Source organism: Chrysochloris asiatica, unplaced genomic scaffold (genome assembly GCF_000296735.1).
Source record: "Chrysochloris asiatica unplaced genomic scaffold, ChrAsi1.0 scaffold00223, whole genome shotgun sequence".
Taxonomy (NCBI): domain Eukaryota; kingdom Metazoa; phylum Chordata; class Mammalia; order Afrosoricida; family Chrysochloridae; genus Chrysochloris; species Chrysochloris asiatica.
In genome coordinates, this window is record NW_006408741.1 from 3,246,843 (window position 1) to 3,268,728 (window position 21,886).

The 21,886-nt window shown below is 42.5% G+C and overlaps 1 protein-coding gene across 1 annotated transcript in view; it reads right to left on the reverse strand.

Annotated features, from left to right (window-relative positions):
- Positions 1-21,886, reverse strand: part of CAMTA1 (calmodulin binding transcription activator 1) — a 1,308,299-nt gene that overhangs the window by 17,630 nt on the left and 1,268,783 nt on the right. The window contains exons 13-22 of the mRNA XM_006873121.1: positions 15,368-15,564; positions 14,880-14,958; positions 14,369-14,678; positions 13,412-13,935; positions 8,301-8,488; positions 7,414-7,660; positions 6,536-6,607; positions 3,940-3,960; positions 2,377-2,570; positions 1,166-1,240 (exon numbers count right to left, since the gene is read on the reverse strand). Of these exons, the coding sequence (XP_006873183.1) occupies positions 1,166-1,240; positions 2,377-2,570; positions 3,940-3,960; positions 6,536-6,607; positions 7,414-7,660; positions 8,301-8,488; positions 13,412-13,935; positions 14,369-14,678; positions 14,880-14,958; positions 15,368-15,564 (1,907 nt within the window). The remainder of the gene's footprint in view (positions 1-1,165; positions 1,241-2,376; positions 2,571-3,939; positions 3,961-6,535; positions 6,608-7,413; positions 7,661-8,300; positions 8,489-13,411; positions 13,936-14,368; positions 14,679-14,879; positions 14,959-15,367; positions 15,565-21,886) is intronic.

Below are 21,886 nucleotides of genomic sequence, written 5' to 3' on the forward strand. Positions count from 1 at the left end.
AAAAACTAATGGAAAACAAAACCTCTGAGGAATGAATCTGAAGGTGAACATTAGGGATTTTGGCATGATGAAGTAAGAGGAGAAAATACAACATTAAAGAGCCTGCTTCCAAGTTTGGTTCTGTAGGCTACATACTCCCGAGGCTAATAAGTCACCAAGCCACAAGGAAGGACATCTAAATGCAGTGCAGATGGCCACTGTCATTAACGTCAGACTGGAATATTAACCTGAATAAAGGAAACACAGCACTTTTCACCAGCCTCCCCAAACCTAACAGAATCCTGGTGTGGTGCTATAGGATAAGCACTGCACTGCTAACCACCAGGTAGGTGGTTCAAACCTTGGAAACCTACATAGGATTGCTATGAGTTGGAACCAACTTGATGGCACTCAATGAAGTCTTTATAAAGAAAGCTCAAGACTGGAGGCAATGAGGATGAACTATTCCAGCTTAGAACCATGAAAAGATGTTGTGTCTCCAGGGAATGCTTGAGGTTCCAGGAACCCATTTTCTTCTCACTGAAAATTCCTTATGATCCCAGATGTCCTTCCTTTTCTGAATAATTTTTTTTCAATTATGATTTTCTCTCTCATCACAGTAACTGATAATCAAGCATGTTAACTACTATATATCCAGCAGAGGGCGTCAGCTATTCACATGGAAAATGTACATTTGAAAACCGGGATGGATTTCAAGGCTTTCTTTCCTTCCCTTGAGAATAGAACGCCGTTTATTTTTCTGTTTGGATACACATTAGCACAAGTAGGGCTTGGGATGAAGAACATATGGCAATATGGCATATAAATAATAGACTTAAGAGAGAACCAGAATTTAAAGCTAGTTCAACTAAATTTTAGTCCATGGCGGTGGCATACACCCCTATTAAAACAGAGCAACACTGGCACAAACACCCATTGTTCAACACAGACAGCACAAGTCTGAAAGAGTCACCATTATTCCAATAGCAGCAACTCAGTCTCTATTTAAAGAGCACTTTTATACTGGTGCAATTTAGGAGCTTTACTCTGGTTATTTGCTGGGAGGAGCAGGGATAGGATATAGGGGGAGTTTAGCTTTATTTACATGGGTGTTAACGACTGGTTAAGATTAGGACTGTTTCATAATTCTTGATGAATAAAATATACATATGAGGGATGAATGTACCTGTGGCGACAGCGGCGTAGAAACCTCATTATTTTTCGAGCAGCTTGGTCCTGCTTTTTGGTTAGCAAACTGCTCCTGAGAAAAACAAAACAAAACTGAATATTATTTTATAAGAAGGGTTCTGTGAAGTCTAATATGAGCAAGTTGAGAATCGATCAGTGAAGAGAGGGCTCCATGCAGATCCAACAGCACACGGAGGCTGCTTTTCTAAGGCTGTGTCTGTGCATCTAAAGAAGAGGAGGAAACAGAGAGCCTATAAGCACTTTTATCTAGTTTCCTGGGAGACAATATAAAGGTGGAAGGTAAGATGTCATTTAAATGTCCCTTCATGACTCCATAGAAGCACATTTTTGTTGAAAAACGCATTAGATAGGTTTTCGTAGTTTAGCAGTCCTTTTTCCTGAGTTTGATATGATGTCTCTTTACTTTGTAATTTTAGAATATTATTTTGTAAATTTCTTTTATCAATGTCTGATACTTGACTAAAAGCTTTCATTGGTAGTGGTGGTGGTTTTCATAGTGACCCTGTGCAGGATTTCCGAGGCTATAAATCTTTAAGGGAGCAGAAAGCCTCATCTTTCTCCTGCAGAACAGCTGGTACTTTCGAACTGCTGACCGTGTGGTTTGCAGCCCGATTAGTAACCGATTCCCCAAGAATCCTGATGGTGCAGTGCTTAAGCACTTGGTTGCTAAAGGAAAAGACAGCCCACCAGCCACTCCTGGAGAAAAACATGTGGCCATCTGCTTCTGTAAAGGTTTACTGCCTTGCAAACCCTACGAGGCAGTTCCACCTCTGTCCTACAGGGTCACTTTGAGTGGGAATCAACTTGAGGACAGTGGTTTTTAAAGAAAAAAATTACTCTTTCTTAGATGTGGTAGCTCTACCACTTAGACTATTATAACTAAAGGGACACCTTCTGTTTTAGCAGAAACATGGGCCTGCCAAATTCTGATACAAGTTGAAACTGATGGAGACACCAAAATAATTGTGGGGAGGGAGCGGTAGAGGTAAAAGGAGCTAAACAGACACAAACAGATGGACAGACAGGCAGGACCACACAATGTCACAGCATCCTTAGAGTGGCCCAAAGAAAGAATAAGTGCAAAATGCTTGAGGTCCTCCACAGACTCTCATGCTAGCTGCTAGCACAAGGCCATTTTTTTAGACGACATCCAAACTCACTTCCCTCCATGACCCCATCTCCACCCACCTGAGTTTCTGTTGTACGATTACGGCTGTCCGGCGAGCCTGCCGTCTTTTGCCACACTTCTTATAACTCCGGTAATACTTCTGGATCAGCACGGCAGCACGGCGGCTCTGCTGAAACTTTTTTTGTTCGTAGTAACTTCGGAATTTGCTCTGGATAAGGATGGCAGCCTGGGTCATCTTTTTATAAAGTGCATACTGCAGGGGAAACAAGAAGAAGCAGGACAGTAACAACCGGAGCCATGCGGTGGTGAGCGTCCTTTTCAGCTTACTGACAAGAAGGAGTGAACATTTTCACCCTGATTGCCACATTTTCTGATTGCGGTTTCAATCATTAAGAAAGCTAGCTAGGAATCTTCCCACCTACCTTTTCGAAACACAAGATATGTCTTCAAGGGTCTCCTTCTGGCAAAGTTTTGTTTTAAATGTGCCTTGTGCCCAAATACCAAAATATGTTGCTGCAATTACCCTCCTTGCAAAAATAATTTTCAGAAGCAACACGCTTAGACATCTACAATTCTGAAAGTCATGTTTAGGAAGTAAAAATTTAAATGCTTAGGATTAATATTTATCAGCCAATTCTGAAAGAGTTTTTTTTTTTTTTAAAGCCTCCCAACTCCCATCACACAGAAATTGTTTAGCATTCAGCAGCTTGTTTCTCTCATTCCATATGACAAATTTCTGACTGAGTTACAAGGTCCCAGATACAAGGCTTATCATGAAACGCTGACACCTTAAAGCTACGTCAACCTTCGAGAGATGAACACTCAAGAAGCCATGAGAGCTGGCAGGTTGTCACAGAGCTGACCACTGCTCGGGAGCCAATACCAGCAGCCCTCCACCCAGCCTGCTGCAGACACCTCCAAAACAGGGCATGAGGGAGCAGGAGAATGAGCTCTCTTCAGTACCAGTCTCCAGGCACTAAGAACACAAAGCTATAGGTCCACCACATGTCTGTGAAGCAGAATATGACTCGGGGGGCCAGAAGCCACAATGAGGCCCTTTTCCTGCAAGAAGGCAACTTACCAGTATAAGGAAAAATATTCCTCAGAAAATCCCTGTACCTAAGGACATGTCTCGATGTATGAGGTGGTGGAATGAGGGAAGGAAAATGACTTCTCAGAATGTCCGGGGACAATTCTGAGAGCATCTGCTTTAGTCTTCTCTGACCTGCTGCTCATCTTCATTTTAAGACGAGACCGCTGCATCCTGCAGGGCCTCCATGAGTTCCATCTTGGCCTGTCCACACTACACACCTGGAGCCTTCTGGGCCACAGTGAACATGTAGCTGAACAGGTCAATCTATTTCATGACTCACCAGGCTAGCAGATGGACTCTTTACATAGCTACTAGCCAAGGCAATGTCCAGGCATTCTTAAGGACAAAACACTTCAAATGAACAGCCACATGGCCCCCAGAGAATAGACAGACTGGGATCTCGGGGGACTGGCAAAGGGAGTTTGTTGATGTCGTGAATGTGACACTCTGGTGGCTCTGCTCTGGGGTGGTGATGGGTGTGAATTTTGTGGTGGAATGGTTTTGTGAGAGGACTTGGGTTTATCATTACCTTCAAGGCTATCCATGTCAGCTTGGGGGGAGAAACAGAAAATACAAGATTAATGTTACATTGCTGAATATAATGAAATGAAAAGAACCAGAACCACTACAACGCCCGACCAAAATAAATAAATAACTCAGGCAAGCTGGCTAAATTAGCGTCTCTAAAATTGAATGCCTCCCATCTTCCTACTTGTAGACATTACTTCTTTGGGAGGGGATTCAAAAAATAATTTAAAAGAGGACTCCTCAGATTTTGGAATAAGCACCCATTGTAGTCACCCTTCACACCCTTTGGTTCTGCATATCACTAATATGAAGCCAGCACAGTTCCCTGTTGCAGAGCTATGGTGGTGTCAGCGTTTACACAATAAACCTGTATTCTCTGGGATCGTGAACTCAACTGGCTACAAGCTTGAGGCGCTCCCCTCATTCACAGGATTTAATCCTAGAGAAATCTGAGAAAATGGCAACCCACATCACTGAGCAGAGACACAGATCAGAATGAAAGAGCACAACTGAATCTTCCAGGTGTCTACCGTGTGTGTATCTGGAGTCCCCTGGTTGCACAGGTGGCAAAACATTGGGCTACTAACTGAAAGCTTGGTAGCCTGAGTCCACCCTTGGATGAAAGGCCTGGTAATGAACTTCCAAAACCATTATAGTGATTAAAAAACCCTGGAGAACAGTGCTACTCTGACATACAGTGGCCACCAGGAATTGAAACAGACTCTGTGGCTACTTTTTTTTTGGTTTTGTTTTTTCTTTGTACATCGCAGCATTTATTTTACCTTAAATACACATTTGAAATCTATGGAAAGCACAACCCAATAAAAAGATTGCAAAATTTACTGGCAGCACTGAGTTTTATCAAATGAACAAGTCAAAACTCAGGGGAGTTTCTGCTTAGGAGAGGAGGCCCCAAGTGGTGCAGTAGGTGACACATTGAACTACGAACTGAAATGATGTCAGTTCAAACCCACACAGAGGTACCAGGAAGAAAGCCTTCCAGGAGGTCACAGTCTCAAGAACCCTAGAGTACAGTTCTACTCTGCACACATAGGGCTACCAGGAATCAGAACTGACTCGATGGCAACTGGTTTGGTTTTCTTTTGGTTCTGGGTTGCTTGGGGGCACTGAGTTTCTGTTCATGGTGGTGGGGTAACTTGGGAAAGGATGGTAGTGATGGTTGCAAAATACGGAGAATGGGATCCATGTCAGTGAATTTTATATGTAGAAATGGTTGACCTGGTCAGTGTTTTCGTGTGTTCTCTCCACAATAATAGCGATATACTAACAACTCAACTGGACAATTGCTTTTATATTTTATAACCACCTCAATGATTATTTAGTTAATTTCTCTGAGTCGCAGCTGCTTCATCTATAAACTGGAAATAAAAATGTTTACAAGCGTATCTCAAAAGTACTGTGGGCTCGGTTCCAGATCGCCACAATAAAGTGAATATTTTTTGGTTTCCCAATGCATCTAAAATTTATGCTTACTTGATACCAGAGTCTATTAAATGTGCAATAGCAAAAAGAAAAAATCTGAAATATTGTGAAAAATGACCAAAATGTGTCAGGGGGACATGAAATGCCACAAAATAAAATGAGGTATACCTGTACTTCAAATCACTGCAAAGAGCAAAGGAAAGGACTTATTTAATGGCTCTAGTACCCACTAACTAGGAGCTCTGGTAGCGTAGTGGCTACAGGTCGGGCTGCTAATCTCATGGCCAGCAGTTCGAAACTACCAGTGGTTCTGCAAGAGAAAGATGGGCCTTCTGCTTTACAGCCTCGGAAACCCTATACAGGGTCGCTATGAGTTGGAACTGACTCTATGGCACACCACCACCACCACAGTACCCATTAAAAGTCCAACAAATATTAATTCTCTCTAATTGAGTCTTGGTGTGGTGCTGTAGGATAAGGACTGGACTGCTAACTACAAGGTCGGTGGTTCAAAACCACCAGACGTTCCTTGGAAACCCCATTCAGGGTCACTATGAGTAAGAACCGGCACTTAGCAGCAATTTAAGTTATGGAACCGTACAGGTTACTCCAGAAATTGCCATTGTGTATGACAGAGCATTCAGCCAATCTTGCAACATTTAAGATACTCCAAGTTTCTGAAGGTTTTCAAGGATTTTTATAATTCATTTAAAAATGGATTAAGTAGAAGCTGAAAAGAATGGTCAAAGGTTATGTAATTCAGTGTTAAAGAGAACAGCCAAGGATTTGCACTCACAGTCTCAAACTCCCTGGAGTTGTTCTGTATCATTCCGAGTTTATGCGGAAAAATACTGGAACACAGATCCCCACTTCGAGCACAAATGCTGCTCTTTGTATAAGACTGTATTGCAGAGTGATAGAAATACTAAAAGGACAAACACTGGGATAAAAAATTATTTTGTGGCATAAATTTAGGTGAAGAGGGTTTGTTTTTATGTCCCTCTGGCTTCCAACCAAGGCAATTCAAATTAAGGCTAGATCATTAACAATCAGATAGAGTGCTCTTTAGCCAAATTCCATCCCAGAATCCTTAGGGACCTGGTGCAGTCTTGGCAGAGCACATTCTCCTACTGTGACATGAAACTGGTTTTTACCTGTTTGTATTTCCTGTAACAGCGCTGAATGACAGCAGCAGCTACTTCTTGCTGTTCCCGCAAGGGTCGGCCCTGAAGGGTAAAGTAAAAGGGACAAAAGCAGTAATGCTGTTAAGTAAGAAATGTCAACTTTCCAAAAACTTACACAAACTCAGGACTCTCTGAAATCAACATTTTCAGAATCGAGAGCCGAGTTTATCAAATGCTTTGAGAAAAATCAATTACAAATCTAAATTAGGAAAAATGAATGTATGGGATAAATTTCCAACTAGTCTTCCTTCTAAATAAAACTTATTTTATTTAGCATTCCTTCTAAATAAAACAGGTCTGAAAATATACATTTTAAAAGTCTTTAACATGTTAGGGTGTTGTACTATTTTGTCTGTATAAATTGAGCTTTTGTAGATAATCCCAGCTACTTTTCGATCAATGACTAATGGCTTTTGGGGAGGTCAAAGACTCCTCTGAGAATCTGAAGAAGGCAATCAACCCTCTCCCCTCCAAAAATGTACAGACAGAAGCTTAACCTTGTAATTTTAGAGGTTCATGGCTGCCTGAAGTCTGTCCACAGGCCTCCAGTTAGATAAAAAATTCACTGTGGCAGAAGTCTCACCTTACTTATATTAACTATACATTATCATTACCATCAATAAGCATGTTCCGATGGTGATAACCATCACACGCCAAGTTAGTTTTATTTTACTAAAGCTTCTGAAAGTCATCAGTAATGTCATCAGGTAACAGAACTAAAATAGGAATCCTACAAATTCAGAGAAAAACAAACCAACAAATGAAATGGCATCTGTTTTAGTCTGAACGTGTCCAACATCATCAATCCCTGATGTTAAAAATGTCACAATATCAAGACTCTCTTTTACCTTGTATTTCCGGAAAGCTGTCTGGACAAGCCTGGCAGCTTCATAGAGTTCTCTCTGTTCATGATCAGATAGAGTGAGCTGAGCAAACTCATTCTCTACCTTCTCACTGGAAGACGCACTCAGGAATTCAGACCAATCTGCTGCGGAGGGAAGGCTAGGTTTCTCAAAAGCTATTTCACTGACTGGAGAGCCTACGGGGCTCAAGCTGGTATTAGAAGAAGGGGTTAGAGGCTCATTATATGCACTTCTGAAACAAGAGGAGACAACAAGTGAAAGGTTAATGACTGATTTGCACAATTCTTTACATCTTAACTAAAGACAAGATGGTATCCATCAGACGTCACTGTGGATGGTTAGGAACATGCCTTCATTCAGTCTGATAGGTTGCTAAACATACTCTAAACATACTCCTTTAATACTATGTACCTATTATGAATTTAAAACCTATCTACTCCAACTCATGGTGACCCCATGTGTGTCAGAGTAAAACTGCACTTCCATAAGGTTTTCGACAGCTGGTTTTTGAAAAGTTTGAGTTCAGCCACGCCTTTCTTCCAATATGCTCCTGGGTGGACTTGAACTTCCAACCTTTCAGTGAGAAGCCATTTGTACCACCCAGAGACTCTAGTATGAGTTTATTGCTCTATTAAATCTAACCTCACTAAGTACACAGTCCTGACCTCAAGAAATTTCAGTCGAATTAGGGGAAAAAAACAAAAACAATACAGAACCAGGATACATCGTCTTCTGTGTTCTGACCTGGGGGGAAACCACTGAGGCAGTGAGGCCATGAGCTGAGCTCTGACAGTGACAACAGAACTCGTCCTAATGCTTTTAAAAGGTCTCATGTGATACAGCATCAATCGAATGCAGGACATTGTGCTGACCTGATCTGAGCAGCGCTTGGCAGATGATCGACATCAGCTAGGTAACTGGCCAGCCAGCTCATGGTACTACTAATGGCAGTAGTATCTGTTCTTTCCAACGGTGAGGACTCCATGGGCACAAAATTCTCCTGCTTAATTCGGTCAGGTGTGGCTTCAATAATGTGTTCTGCCAACGTCATCATGTTCACCTGGAATCCAAAGTTCACAGAACACTTAGCTTAGAAGGGAAACGTCGAACTTATCCAGTTCTCTCTCCACTCCCTCACACTGTACTCTAAGTGTACTAATCCAGCACTTGAAGGGCATTACATAATTCCCCTGAATACGCAGCGATTCAGAGACCCAATTATCTCCAAGTCTGGAAGAACTTATGGCTTGTGTCTAGGGCCTCTACTCTCTGTAGGATCAACCAGTTAAGGATATTAAGACTGGGCAGTTCTACAATCAGTTGTATTATTAAGGTAGTGACATTATTAGTGGGCTAGCCAATATGATGTCACACACACACACCCTTTTTTTTTTTTTATATTGTGAACTGAGTGATAGTTTACATGGGAGAACATCAGTTTTACACCATCATTTCATTGCAATGATTACAATCTCCTCTGTGCATCATCATTCAATCATTCAACAGTATTTGCTTACATTTCTTTTTTTGGGGGGTGGGGTGGGGTGGAGAGATGTACACAAAACCACTCAGGAATATATAATAATTTAGACATCCAAAGGGCACATTCTGCAAGCCTGCCTCCTGGCCGCCAGCACCCACTCCCTCTCTTTCCATGACTCCAGAGTCCTCAGTTGCTCCCTCTCTCCATGTGCTCATCTCTGCCTCCATCTCTGGTGTCACTGCTTCTCTGGATAGGGTCCTGCATTCCGCTACTGCTCTTCTCCCTTAATGGTCTTAGGATCCTGTGTTTTTGGAATGTAAGATTAACTACTCCCCCATTTTTGTTATAAAACTTCTACCTTTATAGTTGTGACAGTTGCAGTTAGTCATGATAACAATTACTCACTACTGAATCATAAGAATCTTATCCCCATCTTGCTTCACTATACCCATCTAGACAAGATGAAAACTATTCCGTGGGGACTCTTTCTTCCGCCATAAACTTTTAAACTAAACACCCTCTTGAAAACTTTTAAGCCAGTCACTTTGTGCCTTTATGTTGTTGTTGTTGTCAGGTGCCATCAAGTCGGAACCGACTCATAGCGACCCCATGCACAGCAGAACGAAACAATGTCCAATCCTGGGCCAACCTCACTACCGCTGCCACACCTGAGTCCATCAATGATGCCACCTGGCTGATCCATCTCGTTGGGGGTCTTCCTCTTTTTCTCTGACCCTCCACCTTACCCAGCATGACATCCTTCTCCAACGATTGTTTCCTCCGGACAATATGTCCAAAGTAGGAGAGACGAAGCTTAGCCATCCTGGCCTCCAAGGAGCACTCTGGTTGCACTTCTACCTAAACAGATCTATTGGTTCTTTTGGCAGTCCATGGCACTTTCAGTATTCTCCTCCAACACCACAACTCAAAAGCATCAATTCTTCTACGATCTTCCTTATTCACTGTCCAGCTTTCACATCCATATGAGGCTATATAGCTCTCTCATTTTAGGTAACCAATGTCTAAGCTGCCTGTCCCTATCTACCTTGTATACAGAGGAGATAGGATTGATACTTGATATGAAGACTCCATGAGTATAGGTCAAGTTCATCAAATTGTAGCAATTTACCCTCATATCCTTTATCCACCCCCCAATTTTTTTTTTTAATCTTTTCCTAGTTGAGTTCTGATTATCAAGCCATTGTTGTTTGTTGTTGTTAAGTGCCGTCGAGTCGATTCTGACCCATAGCGACCCTGTACAGGGTTTTCGAGGGTGTAAATCTTTACGGGAATAGAAAGCCTCATCTTTCTCCCGCGGAGCGTCTGGTAGTTTCGAACCGCTGACCTTAGGGTTCGCAGCCCGATTCGTAACCACTACGCTACCAGAGCTCCTTATCAAGCCATTGAGGCTAGGTCAAATGTGTACTATTTTCAAGTTTGGGTGTTCTTACGCATCTCCCTTCACTCCATATCAGCTGGATGCTTCACTCTCAGCTCTAGTTCTCTATGGTTATGTCCTTGTCCATGGGCTCAGGAGTCCCCAGGTCTCACCACACTTTGGACCAACCAGTCCTTCCTCTTCTCTCTCTCATCTCCAGGTCAATGGGAGTCTACGGGACATGGTTGAACCCACATCCCCTTTTACTTTGCCTAGAAAACTGCAGGGGAGTGTTGTGGCTCTGTGGAATACTCTGTGGACTATGAACCACAGTGTTAGTGGTTCAAGTGCACAAGCCACTCTGCAAGAGAAAGATGAGGCTTTCTGCTTCTGCAAAGATTTATAGCCTTAGAAAGTCGCTATGAGTTGGAACTGACTCGATGGCACGTAACAACATCTACACAGAACTCCAGCTACATAGGAAGCAGCAATGTGCTGAATCCCTGGGTACAGATCATGACTGATCTAAGCCAATTACAGTAAATTCTCTTCTTGATTTTCTACCTCCATGGAAGCAGCAGTCAAAAAGTTAAAGGATGTTGCTGTACTGGGCAAATCTGCTGCAAAAAGGTATCTTTAAAGTGTTAAAAAAGCAAAGATGTCACTTTGAGGACTAATGTTCACTTGATCCAAGCTGTGGTATTTTCAATTGCTTCACATGCATGTGAAAAACCAGAGAAGAACTGATGCCTTTGACTTACCGACAAAGATTACTGAATATGTCATGGACTGCCTGAAGAATGAACAAATTTGTGTTAGAAGTAGTACAATCAGAATGTTACTGAGAAGTTAGGATGATATGATATAGTTTCACGTTCTTTGGACATGTAATGAGGAGAGGCTAATCCCTGCAGGACATCATGCTTGATAAAGTAGAGGGTCAGCAAAAAGGAGGAAGACCCTCAGTAAGACAGACTGACACAGTGGGTACAACAATGGGCTCAAACATAGTAACAATTGTGAGGCACTGGACTGGGCAATGTTTCATTCTCTTGTACATGGGTTGTTACTAAGAGTCAGAACCAATTCCATGGCATCTAACAATAATAACAATATGGGGCTAAGGAGACATGTGACCGTCCTTTGGGTAGATGATTTTCACCATGATGTGATGACTTATTATTACATTTATATTTATAAATACTGTTCTAGTTTGGTAAACTATTTCAGGTCAAATCATCCAGCCATCTGTTTCTATAAATACAGGTAGTCTCCAACTTAATGACATATTCGTGTTACAATGAACTGCACTTAGACCTGTCCTTTTTTTTTGTACATATTATTGTTAGTAATATGTGCTACATACAATGTGGTAATGCATAATTTGCTGATGTTGGCACGATCCTCAGAGATATGTAAAGATACTGATAATGAAAGCCAATAATAATGAAGAAAAACCAACAACGTATCTGACATCTTAGAACTAACTTCCAACAGTGCTGTTAGAAGAATGGCGCCCCACCCTAAGTCAGAAACTACTAGTATTTTTCTCTTGGAATACAATCACGCTCAATTCTTTTGATACTGTCTAAGGAAGAACCACTCTAGCGTAGTGGTTACGACTCGGGCTGCGAACCTTAAGGTCAGCGGTTCGAAACTACCAGCCGCTCTGCGGGAGAAAGATGAGGCTTTCTACTCCCGTAAAGATTTACACCCTTGGAAACCCTATACAGGGTCGGAACCGACTCGACGGCACTTAACAACAACAACAAGGAAGAACCGCAAAGCCAGCGGCTCAAGCTCATCACTATGAGTCGGAAATGGCTTGATGGCACTTAACAACAACAAAGGAAGACCTTCAATGAGATGGACTGACACCGTGGCTGCAACAATGGCCTCAAACACAGGAACAACTGAGGAGGGTGCAGGGCTGGGCAGTGTTTAGTTCTGTTGTACATAAGGTCATTATTCACTGGCATCTAACAACAAGAAGGTTGTTTGGGGGCTATAATGGCAGACGGAGTAGTCATGATTCTCATCCTGTGCTAAACAGCAGAGGGCTGGCAGAAGAGTCACCTGAGATGTAATGAACAGAGCAGTTCAGCACTCAGACGACTCCCAGGCATGCTGGCCACTATAGGAGATCTCTTACTCCCCTCAGTCCTACTCTGGCTTGGCAGGTGAGCATCAATTTGGCAGATTGAGAGCGGACGTATGTATATTCCCTGTGGCAGAGGATCAAAAACTGAGCCTGCAAACAGGCTCCTTCCAAGTTGTAGGGTTTGGTGGTTGCAGGTAACTTGGTACTCCCCTCTACATCTCTGCTGCTCCCTGCCATGTTGAATTTCCAGTGGGGGTGGACTTTTTTTGTTTATATCAATGGGAAGCTTTACAAAAAAGCTTTTTCATGCTGTGCTTTTGGTCTGGCCCTATACAATATATTTTAATGCCTCAAATGTATTTTCCTAATAGTTCGAATGTAGGTTTACTTCATATACATTCTCTTGATCTGTAACTTCAATGCCTAAAAGGGTTCTCAGTTTTCTGGATTTAACATAATAGCTGACACCATATATGTATGGCCTTTACAATGACTATGGAAAAGTGGCTTATGCATTGGGCTGCTAACCACAAGGTCAGTAGTTGAATCCACCAGCAGCTACTTGGAAGAAAGATGAGACTTTCTGCTCCCGTAAAGATTTACAGCCTCAGAAACCCTACTGAGGACCGCTACGAGTCAGAACCAACTCAATGGCAGGCAATAGTAGCAGCAGATGATGGCTGTATAAACCAAAGTCACTTAGATAATTTAAATTATACCCAGAGACTTCCTATGCTCGCTTATCTCAGGGATTTGACTATAAAATCGCCATTAAAAAAGTGAAATCTATCACTTTGGATGCAAAGAGGAGAGAGGAGCTGGTACAAAGAGAAAAGGTTTTGCTAACTAGCATTTTGCCTCTTTTTGCTGAAGGAAATTGCAGCCCCAAGTAGAGAAGACACTCCAGCATTCTTACACACAAGGCCAGACTCCTAAGCCTTCATCAGAGAGAAAGTGAACGGCCTTGGAGACTGACCATAAAGCATAAGGCAGTTTTGCTGCTGAGCCTCTGCAGGCTTACCTGTATGTCATCCATGGGTTGTGAGCATTCTTCGTTTTCTGCACTATCACGATAGGATCCCATCTCTGTATTCACCACCTCTCTGTTAGCCATCATCAGGACACTCATTGGTTCCCGTGGACGCACCTGTGAAGGTGTTGGATCCTTTCCTACATTGGTCCCCTTCGGATTTCCAGTCACCTGTACTGTAGACACACCAATGTAAAGATCTTTGGAATTCCACTTTCCTACAGGCTGAGATCCAGAGGCTTGAAACCCTGCAGTCTCTGGAGAGGGAGGGGAGAGTTCCCGGCTGTAGTCCCTCACTCCTTCACTGGGGCTGAGTGTCTCAGGGACAGACTGCTTAGAACTAGGGCTCTGCTTCCTGATATTTGGCTGTTCCAGACTCAGTGCAGTGGAAAGCAGCTTCTCCTGCCTTGCCTGGAAGTACTCAGGGTTCAGTTTATGCTTTTTGGGAGCTGGATAATCTTTGTGGCTCTCACTGCTGTAGTAATTAGAGGGTTCAGACCGAGGTCTTCTCAGCTCTGAAAAGTACAGTAGAAAGGAGAGTCAGGACAGGCGGTACAACTAAGAACCCCAGAGAATTAACACTTTCTCTATGCCTGGGAGACACAAAGTGCAAAGCCGGAACTCAAGACATGTCCCTACTGTTTAACTCGTCCCCAGCAGCATAGGTAACACTCAGGTAATCCTCCCCCACAACCCAAAAAAAATAAAAAATTCTATTTCTTGTAAGGATATAGTTTTTTGTTTTTTTTTCTACTTTGTGTTTGATCTGGGGGTTGGGGGGTAGTACTAAACATTCTTGAAGCTAAAAGGAAAATCAGAAGCAGCAAAATAAATAAATACACAAACTTAAATGTAGGTGACTATCCTATGGGCTTTTCTGAGAACAGCTGTGTGAAAGCAAATGGGAGACCTGTGTGGTTCTGAGTTGTGGTCATTTTGAATGTTTACCTGGATTGGTACTTGCAATAACAGTGACTCCTTTGGGAATGTCTGGAGAGCTGATGGCGTCACTGTGCCACATCCAGCTATCTGTATTAGACTCTTCGCTTGGAGGGCAATGGATTCTGGGAGTCTGTCCCAGCTGAGCCTGCTCATCTCTCTGCAGGTGCTCCAGACACTCTGCTAATTTCACATGACCCCTTGACCTGGCAATCCCCAAAGGCAACCTTCCAAGAGAGTCAGGAATAGAGATGGCTCGACGGTCCCACTTATACAGCACGACAGCAGCTTCCAGGTGTCCTAGGGCACATGCCCACATCTAAAAGACAGAAAAAGGCAAAGTGAGCTTTTCAGTAAGAGGTCAGGAACATACGTGGTTTTTGCCATTGCTGCCAACTGGCAAGTTGGTCTTGGCTGAAAACTTTAATGAGACCATACAACATTAGCATTATAAAGTATCTTGGAACCCCTCTGGACAAGCTGGAAAGACCCTAGGGGGAAAAATGAGCTCAGGCCTTACCAGAGGAGTACAGGAGAAGTGATCCACATTCAAGGGGTCAACTTCTAGTTCCAAATCAATGCTGTCCGCATGCTTTGTGCTGTAAGGGGCAAGAGCATCAGAAGTTACTGCGCAACTCATTCTATGCTAAAAGAAAGTACCAAGATGTCATAAAATGTGATAAAATCCCACACAGATGATACCAAACTGGGCATCTAACATCTTGGATGTAAAGAAACAAGATTCCTGAGTTTCATAAAGGAGCGTTAGACCCTCCATCTGGCTAGTGACCCAAAGAAAAAAACGCAACTTTTTTTTAATTTTGATTATCTAGTTCAGTAATTCTTGGGCAGAAGTTTATCAAAATCCCTTGGAAGCGGTGTTCAGAGCAGGACCTGTGCTCCCAGGCTATAAAGCTTCCTGACTGACCAGCGCTCTCTCCACTCATGGGACTGTTTAAGAAAGTGCATACTGTAGACCGCCATGAGTCATCTGCAACACAGCCTTACCGCCACTTGATGAGGGTCTGGATTAGAGTGGCATAGCCCTGGGCAGCAGCCAGGTGTAAGAGGGTCATCCCACGGAACGTCTTTGAATGGATCAAATGCTTGGACTTTGCCCAGCAGGCTCGGCTCATCATCTTCTCACATACAACGACCACGCGGCTCTCAAAACAGCTCCCCAAAGTGCCAGTCCCGGAAGTACACTAGAAGGGAAAAGTGCATGTTGTGATCTGACATTTCATACCACAGGAGGACATACAGTCAGCATTTTCATGTAGGGGAAACAAATGCCTTATGATTATTGTTGCTGTTGTTGTTGTTGTTATGTGCCAGTGAGTCGGTTACGACCCATAGCGACCCTGTACAGGGTTTCCGAGGCTGTAAATCTTTATGGAGCAGAACGCCTCATCTTTCTCCCGTGGAGCGGCTGGTAGTTTCGAACTGCTGACTTTAAGGTTCGCAGCCCGATTCGTAACCACTACGCTACCAGAACTCCTTATGATTAGCAACTCAAAACAGAAAATATGTCTGGAAAATCAAGAAACGTCATGAAACAGAGAATAAGAATCTGCCTAGTTTGGGCTCAGCAGCACGTATACCTGCAGTAGAGGCACAAGGTAATTTTCCACAACTCCAAGAACACCAGAGTCTATTACAGCTGACACTCTGATTATGAACTTCATGCTGATCCAGCTCAGAAAAAATATACACTGCTGTCTGAGTTATCTAGTGGAGATACTACAAGTGGATGGCTTTCATCAACAGAAATCTATTCTCTCCCGGCTCAGCAGGCGAGGAGCCCAAATTCACAGCGACAGCTTTCTTTCTCTCTCAGCTTCAGGAGAAGGCCCTTCTCTCCTTTTCAACAGCTCTGCACCCAGCGTTTCTTGGAGATCTCCACATATCTTGACATCAATCTTCCCATGGGTCTAGGAAACTCTCAGCATATGAACCGTGTGTCCAAAGGGCAAGCTCCACTCTCAGCTCTTCTTTCCTGATGGTATGAAATCCCTCTCTCTCTGATCGATTCTCTCTTCAGTTATCACTTGTAAGAGAAAATGTGATGCAGGCAACACTGCAGTGAAATTATGGGATTAAGAGGCTGTGACTTTAGTACATCTAATGCTTCCAACCCTAATCCTGCCTCGTTAACATAACAAACATAACCTAATTCTCTTTAACATCATCTAATCTTGCCTGCCCCCACTCATCTGTCAGTTTGTCATACTGTGGTGCCTTGTGAGTTGCTGTGATTCTGAAAGCTATGCCACCGGTATTTTAAATACCAGCAGGGTCACCCATGGTGGACAGGTTTCAGATGAGCTTCTGGACGAAGACAGACTAGAAAGAAGGAGTGACGAACTACTTCCGAATATTTAGTCACTGAACACCTTATGAACAACAGAGAAACACTGTCAGATACAGTGAAGAAAATGAGCCCCTCAGGTTGGAAGTCACTCAAAATGCGACTGGGGAAGAGCTGCCTCCTCAAAGTAGAGTTGACTGTGATGACGTGAATGGAGTAAAGCTTGTGGGAGAAAAGCCCGCGGGACCTTCATTTGCTGAAGGGGCATAACTCAAAATGAAGAGAAACAGCTGTAAACATCCACTGAAAATCGAAACAGGGAATGTATGAAGTATGAATCTGGGAAAATTGGAAGTTGTCAAAAATGAAATGGAATGCATAAACATCGATATCTTGGGCATTAGTGAGCTGAAATGGACTGGTATTGGCCATTTTGAATCTAACAACCACATGGCTTACTATGCAGGGAATGACAAATTGAAGAGGAAAAGTGTTGCATTCATTGTCAAAAAGAACATATCCAGATTAGTCATGAGGTACAACACTGTCTGTGATAAGATAATATCCATGCGCCTACAGGGAAGCCCAGTTAATACCACTATTATTCAAATTTATGCACCAACCACTAAAGCCAGTGAGGATGAAATAGAAGAATTCTACCAACTTCTTCAATCTGAAATCAATCAAACATGCAATCAAGATGTACTGATCATTACTGGTGATTGGAATGCAAAGGTTGGGAGCAAAGAGGAAGGCTCAGTAGTTGGAAAATATGGCCTTGGTGATAGAAATGATGCTGGAAAAAACATGATAGAATTCTGCAAAACCAATGATTTGTTCATTTCAACTATCTTCTTTAGACAGCATAAGATACGACTATACACATGGACCTCACCAGATGGAATACATAGAAATCAAATTGACTACATCTGCGGAAAGAGAAGATGGAAAAGCTCCATATCATCAGTCAAAACAAGACCGGGCAGACTGTGGAAGACTATCAATTACTCATATGCAAATTCATATGAGTAAATGAAGAAAATGAAAACAAGTCCACAAGAGCCAAAATATGACCTTGAATATATCCCATATGAATTTAGAGATTATCTGAGGAACAGATTTGATACATTAAACACTAAAGACCAAAGACCAGAAAAGTTGTAGGATGACATCAAGAACATCATCCATGAAGAAAGCAAAAAGTCATTAAGAAGAAAAGAAAGAAGGAAAAGTTCAAAATGGATAGCAGAAGAGACAATGAAACTTGCTCTCCAGTGAAGAGTTGCTAAAGCAAATAAATGGAAGCATTAAGGAGGTACAAGAGCTGAACAGAAAATTTCGAAGATCAGCTCGAGAAGGTAAAGCCAAATATTACAACAAAATGTGCAAAGATATGCAATCAGAAAACCAAAAAGGAAGAACACGCTCAGCATTTCTCAAGCTGGGGGAACTGAAGAAAAAATTCAAGCCTCAATTTTTGTTATTGAAAGATTCTCTGGGCAAATTATTGAATGATGCAGAAAGCATCAAGAGAAGATGGAAGGATTACACAGAGTCACTGTATCAAAAGGAAATGGTTCATGTTCAACCGTTTCAAGAGGTAGCATATGATCAAGAGCCAATGATACGGAAGGAGGAAGTCCAAGGTGCAATGAAGGAATTGGCAAGGAACAAGGCACCAGGAATTGATGGAATAAAAACTGAAATCTTTCCAGAAAGTGAGGCGGCACAGGAGGCACTGACTCATCTCTGCCAAGAAATTTGGAAGACAACTATCTGGCTGATGGATCAGAAGAGATCCATATTTGTGCCCATTCCAAAGAGAGGTGACCCAACAGAATGCGGAATTCATCGGACAATCTCTTTGATATCTCATATGAGTAAAGTTTTGCTAAAAGTAATACAGAAATGGCTATAATCATACATTGACAGAGAACTTCCAGAGATTCAAGCCGGATTCAGAAGAGGCCATGAAACGAGGGATATCATTGCTAATGTCTGATGGATCTTGGCTGAAAGCAGAGAATATCAGAAAGATGTTTACCTGTACTTTATTGACTATGCAAAGGCTTTTGAGTGTGTGGATCATGACAAGCTATGGATAACACTGAGAAGTATGAGTATTCCGGAACACTTAATTGTGCTCATGAGGAATCTGTACCTGGACCAAGAAGCAGTTGTTCGAACAGAACATGGGAACACTGAATGGTTTAAAATTAAAAAATGTGTGCAACAAGGTTGTATTCTTTCTTCATACATATTCAACCTGTATGCTGAGCAAATAATCCGAGATGCTGGGTTCTCGAAAAACGTGGCATCAGGATTGGAGGAAGACTCGTTAACAAGCTGTGATATGCAGATGACACAACCTTGCTTGCTGAAAGTGAAGAGGACTTAAAACATTTACTGATGAAGATCAAAGAGCACAGTCTTCAGTATGGATTACATCTCAATGTAAAGAAAACAAAAATCTTCACCACTGGACCAATAGATAACATTCTTATCAATGGAGAAAAGATTGAAGTTGTCAAGCACTTCATTCTTCTTGGATCAACCAGCAACACTCACGGAAGCCGCAGTCAAGTAATCAAACAATGTATTGCATTAGGCTGCACAAGACCTTTTTAAAGTGTTGAAGAGCAAAGATGTCAGCTTGAGAACTAAGGTGCGCCTGACCCAAGCTATGGTATTTTCAATAACCTCATATGCATGCGAAAGCTGGAAAGTGAATAAGGAAGATCATAGAAGAATTGATGCTTTGAGTTATGGTGTTGGAGGAGAATATTGAAAGTGCCACGGGCTGCCAAAAGAACCAATAGATCCGTTTTGGAAGACGTGCAGCCAGAGTGCTCCTTGGAGGCCAGGATGGCCAAACTTCATCTCTTATACTTTGGACATATTGTCAGGAGGGACCAGTCACTAGAGAAGGATATCATGTTTGGTAAGGTAGAGGGTCAGAGAAAAAGAGGAAGACCCCCAACGAGATGGGCTGACCAAGAGGCAGCATCAATGGACTCAAGCGATGCAACAGTAGTGAGGTTGGCTGATGATCGGGCAGTGTTTCATTTTGCTGTGCATAACGTCGCTATGGGTTGGTACTGACTCGATGGCACCTAACAACAATCTTGCCTGGAGAGTTCTGGTGTGGCTCTGTGGTCTAATGCTGAGCTAATGCGTCAGACTGCAAAGTCATTTGAACTGCAAGGTTGGTGATTCAAACTCAACAGCTGTTCCTTGGAAACCCTATACAGGGTTGCTATGGGTCAGAATCAACTCAATGGCACTTAACAACAATCTTGCCTGGTGTGGCACTGTGGGATAAAGCAAGGTCAGTTTGAACCAAAAGGACAGTGGTTCAAACTTAACAGCCGTTCCTTGGAAACGCTATATTGGGTCATTATGGAGTCAGAATCGACTTGATGGCACTTAACAACAACAATCTTGCCTCGACAGCCATAGGCAGAGGTTAGGATTTATAACACACCACAAAATGGAAGATAATCACACAACACTGGGAATCAAGGCCTAACCAAGTTGACACATTTTGGGGGGTGGGGTGGGAAGGACACAATTCAATACATGACAATCACTTAAAAATAAAAAGCACAGTAGAGAATAGTGCCGCTTGGGGAATACATGGGTCTTTGACTGCCTTACTTCTTCTGAAGGCGAATTAAGTTACTTACATATGGGTTTTTCTTTTTTCCTATAAAAGACATACTTAAAAGAATCCAAGAGTCTAGCCCTTTTCAGAAAGTCAAAAGAGAACTGGGGAAATCATCAGAGACTGAAAATTGTGTTAGCAATGACAATAACAACTTAGGGATCACAGCGATCTGGTCCCCAATGAAATCACAGGGATGACGCAGGATCAAACAGGGCAGGGTTTTGTTCCATTGTGGGTGGGGTCTCCAGTGAGTTAGGAGGCGGGGGCAACCCAATGGCCGCTAACAACCACAGTAACAATAAAGGCATATATTCAACCATGTGGCCTTCTTCCCTTAGGATGACTGAAAAGGAAGAAAAATAAAATCGTAATGGGTAACTTGAACAGCTTATTTGAGGCTCTGTGATAACGGTTTTATGCTTAATAGTCCACCAATAGATGGCACTTCTAGCCCAATTCTCATCTCTGATGTTGTTTCAAAACTATTTGTAGTAATAAACATCATAAAATTCAATTACTACAGAAATATTGCTGCTCCTAATTGCACTTTATTTTTAAATCTAATATGAAACGCTTCTGAAAATAAGAGGCAGATGATGCATGCCATGTCATCTTTTCGAGAGCAGCAAAAACACCTTAAAGGAGCACAGCGAGGCGGTCCCCACCTGCAGTGACCTGACCCTGACGTAAAGGCCCTGGCAGTGCCACCCCACATCTGCCAATCAGATCATATGTACAGGCAGTAAGCGAAAAGGGAACTTCTTGTTACAAGCCTTCAGTGAACACAGCCACAGTCTCTACTGCATAAGGCAGCCATAGCCATCTGTCAATGTCAAAATTTATATTGATGAAAAAGCATTCAATAGCTAGTGATAGGGGATTAGATCATAATAGGCCAGTCTGTCCATATGCCACCTTTGTTGATGAAAGGAAAAGAACATTAAGGGAATCTCTTAATTTAACCATTTTATGTTATGCAATGACTACCATTTCTGTACAGCCAGAATGCTTCTTAGAAGCAAGAACGGTGAGACTTTGTCTCTAGTTCTTTGACCATTTTGTCAGGAGGGACCAGTCCCTGGAGAAGGACATCATGAGTGGTAAAGTGGAAGGTCAACGAAAAAGGGGAAGACCCCTTATGAGATGGGTTGACACAGTAACAGCAACAACAGGCTCAAAGAGAACAGTCTGAGAATGGTGCAGGACGAGGCAGTGTTTCGTTCTATCGTACATAATAAGGTCTCAGTAAGTCAGAACTAACTCAATGGCACCTGACAACAACCTCTTCTGTAAAACTTAGTAGTATCAGGAGAGAGAGAAGCCTATGTTAGCCTTAATAATATTTTATTGTGTCAGGTTTTTCTATTTTCAGATTTCTGAAGAGTCAAGAAGAAGATTCAAGGAAAAAGGAGGTTAGGTTTTGGGTATGGTATACTCCTGGTGTGGCGCGGTAGGATCAGCATTGGATCACTAACTGCAAAGTTGGCAGTTCAAACCCACCAGGTGCTCCACAGAAATCCTATACAGAGTCACTGTGAGTCAGAATCGATTT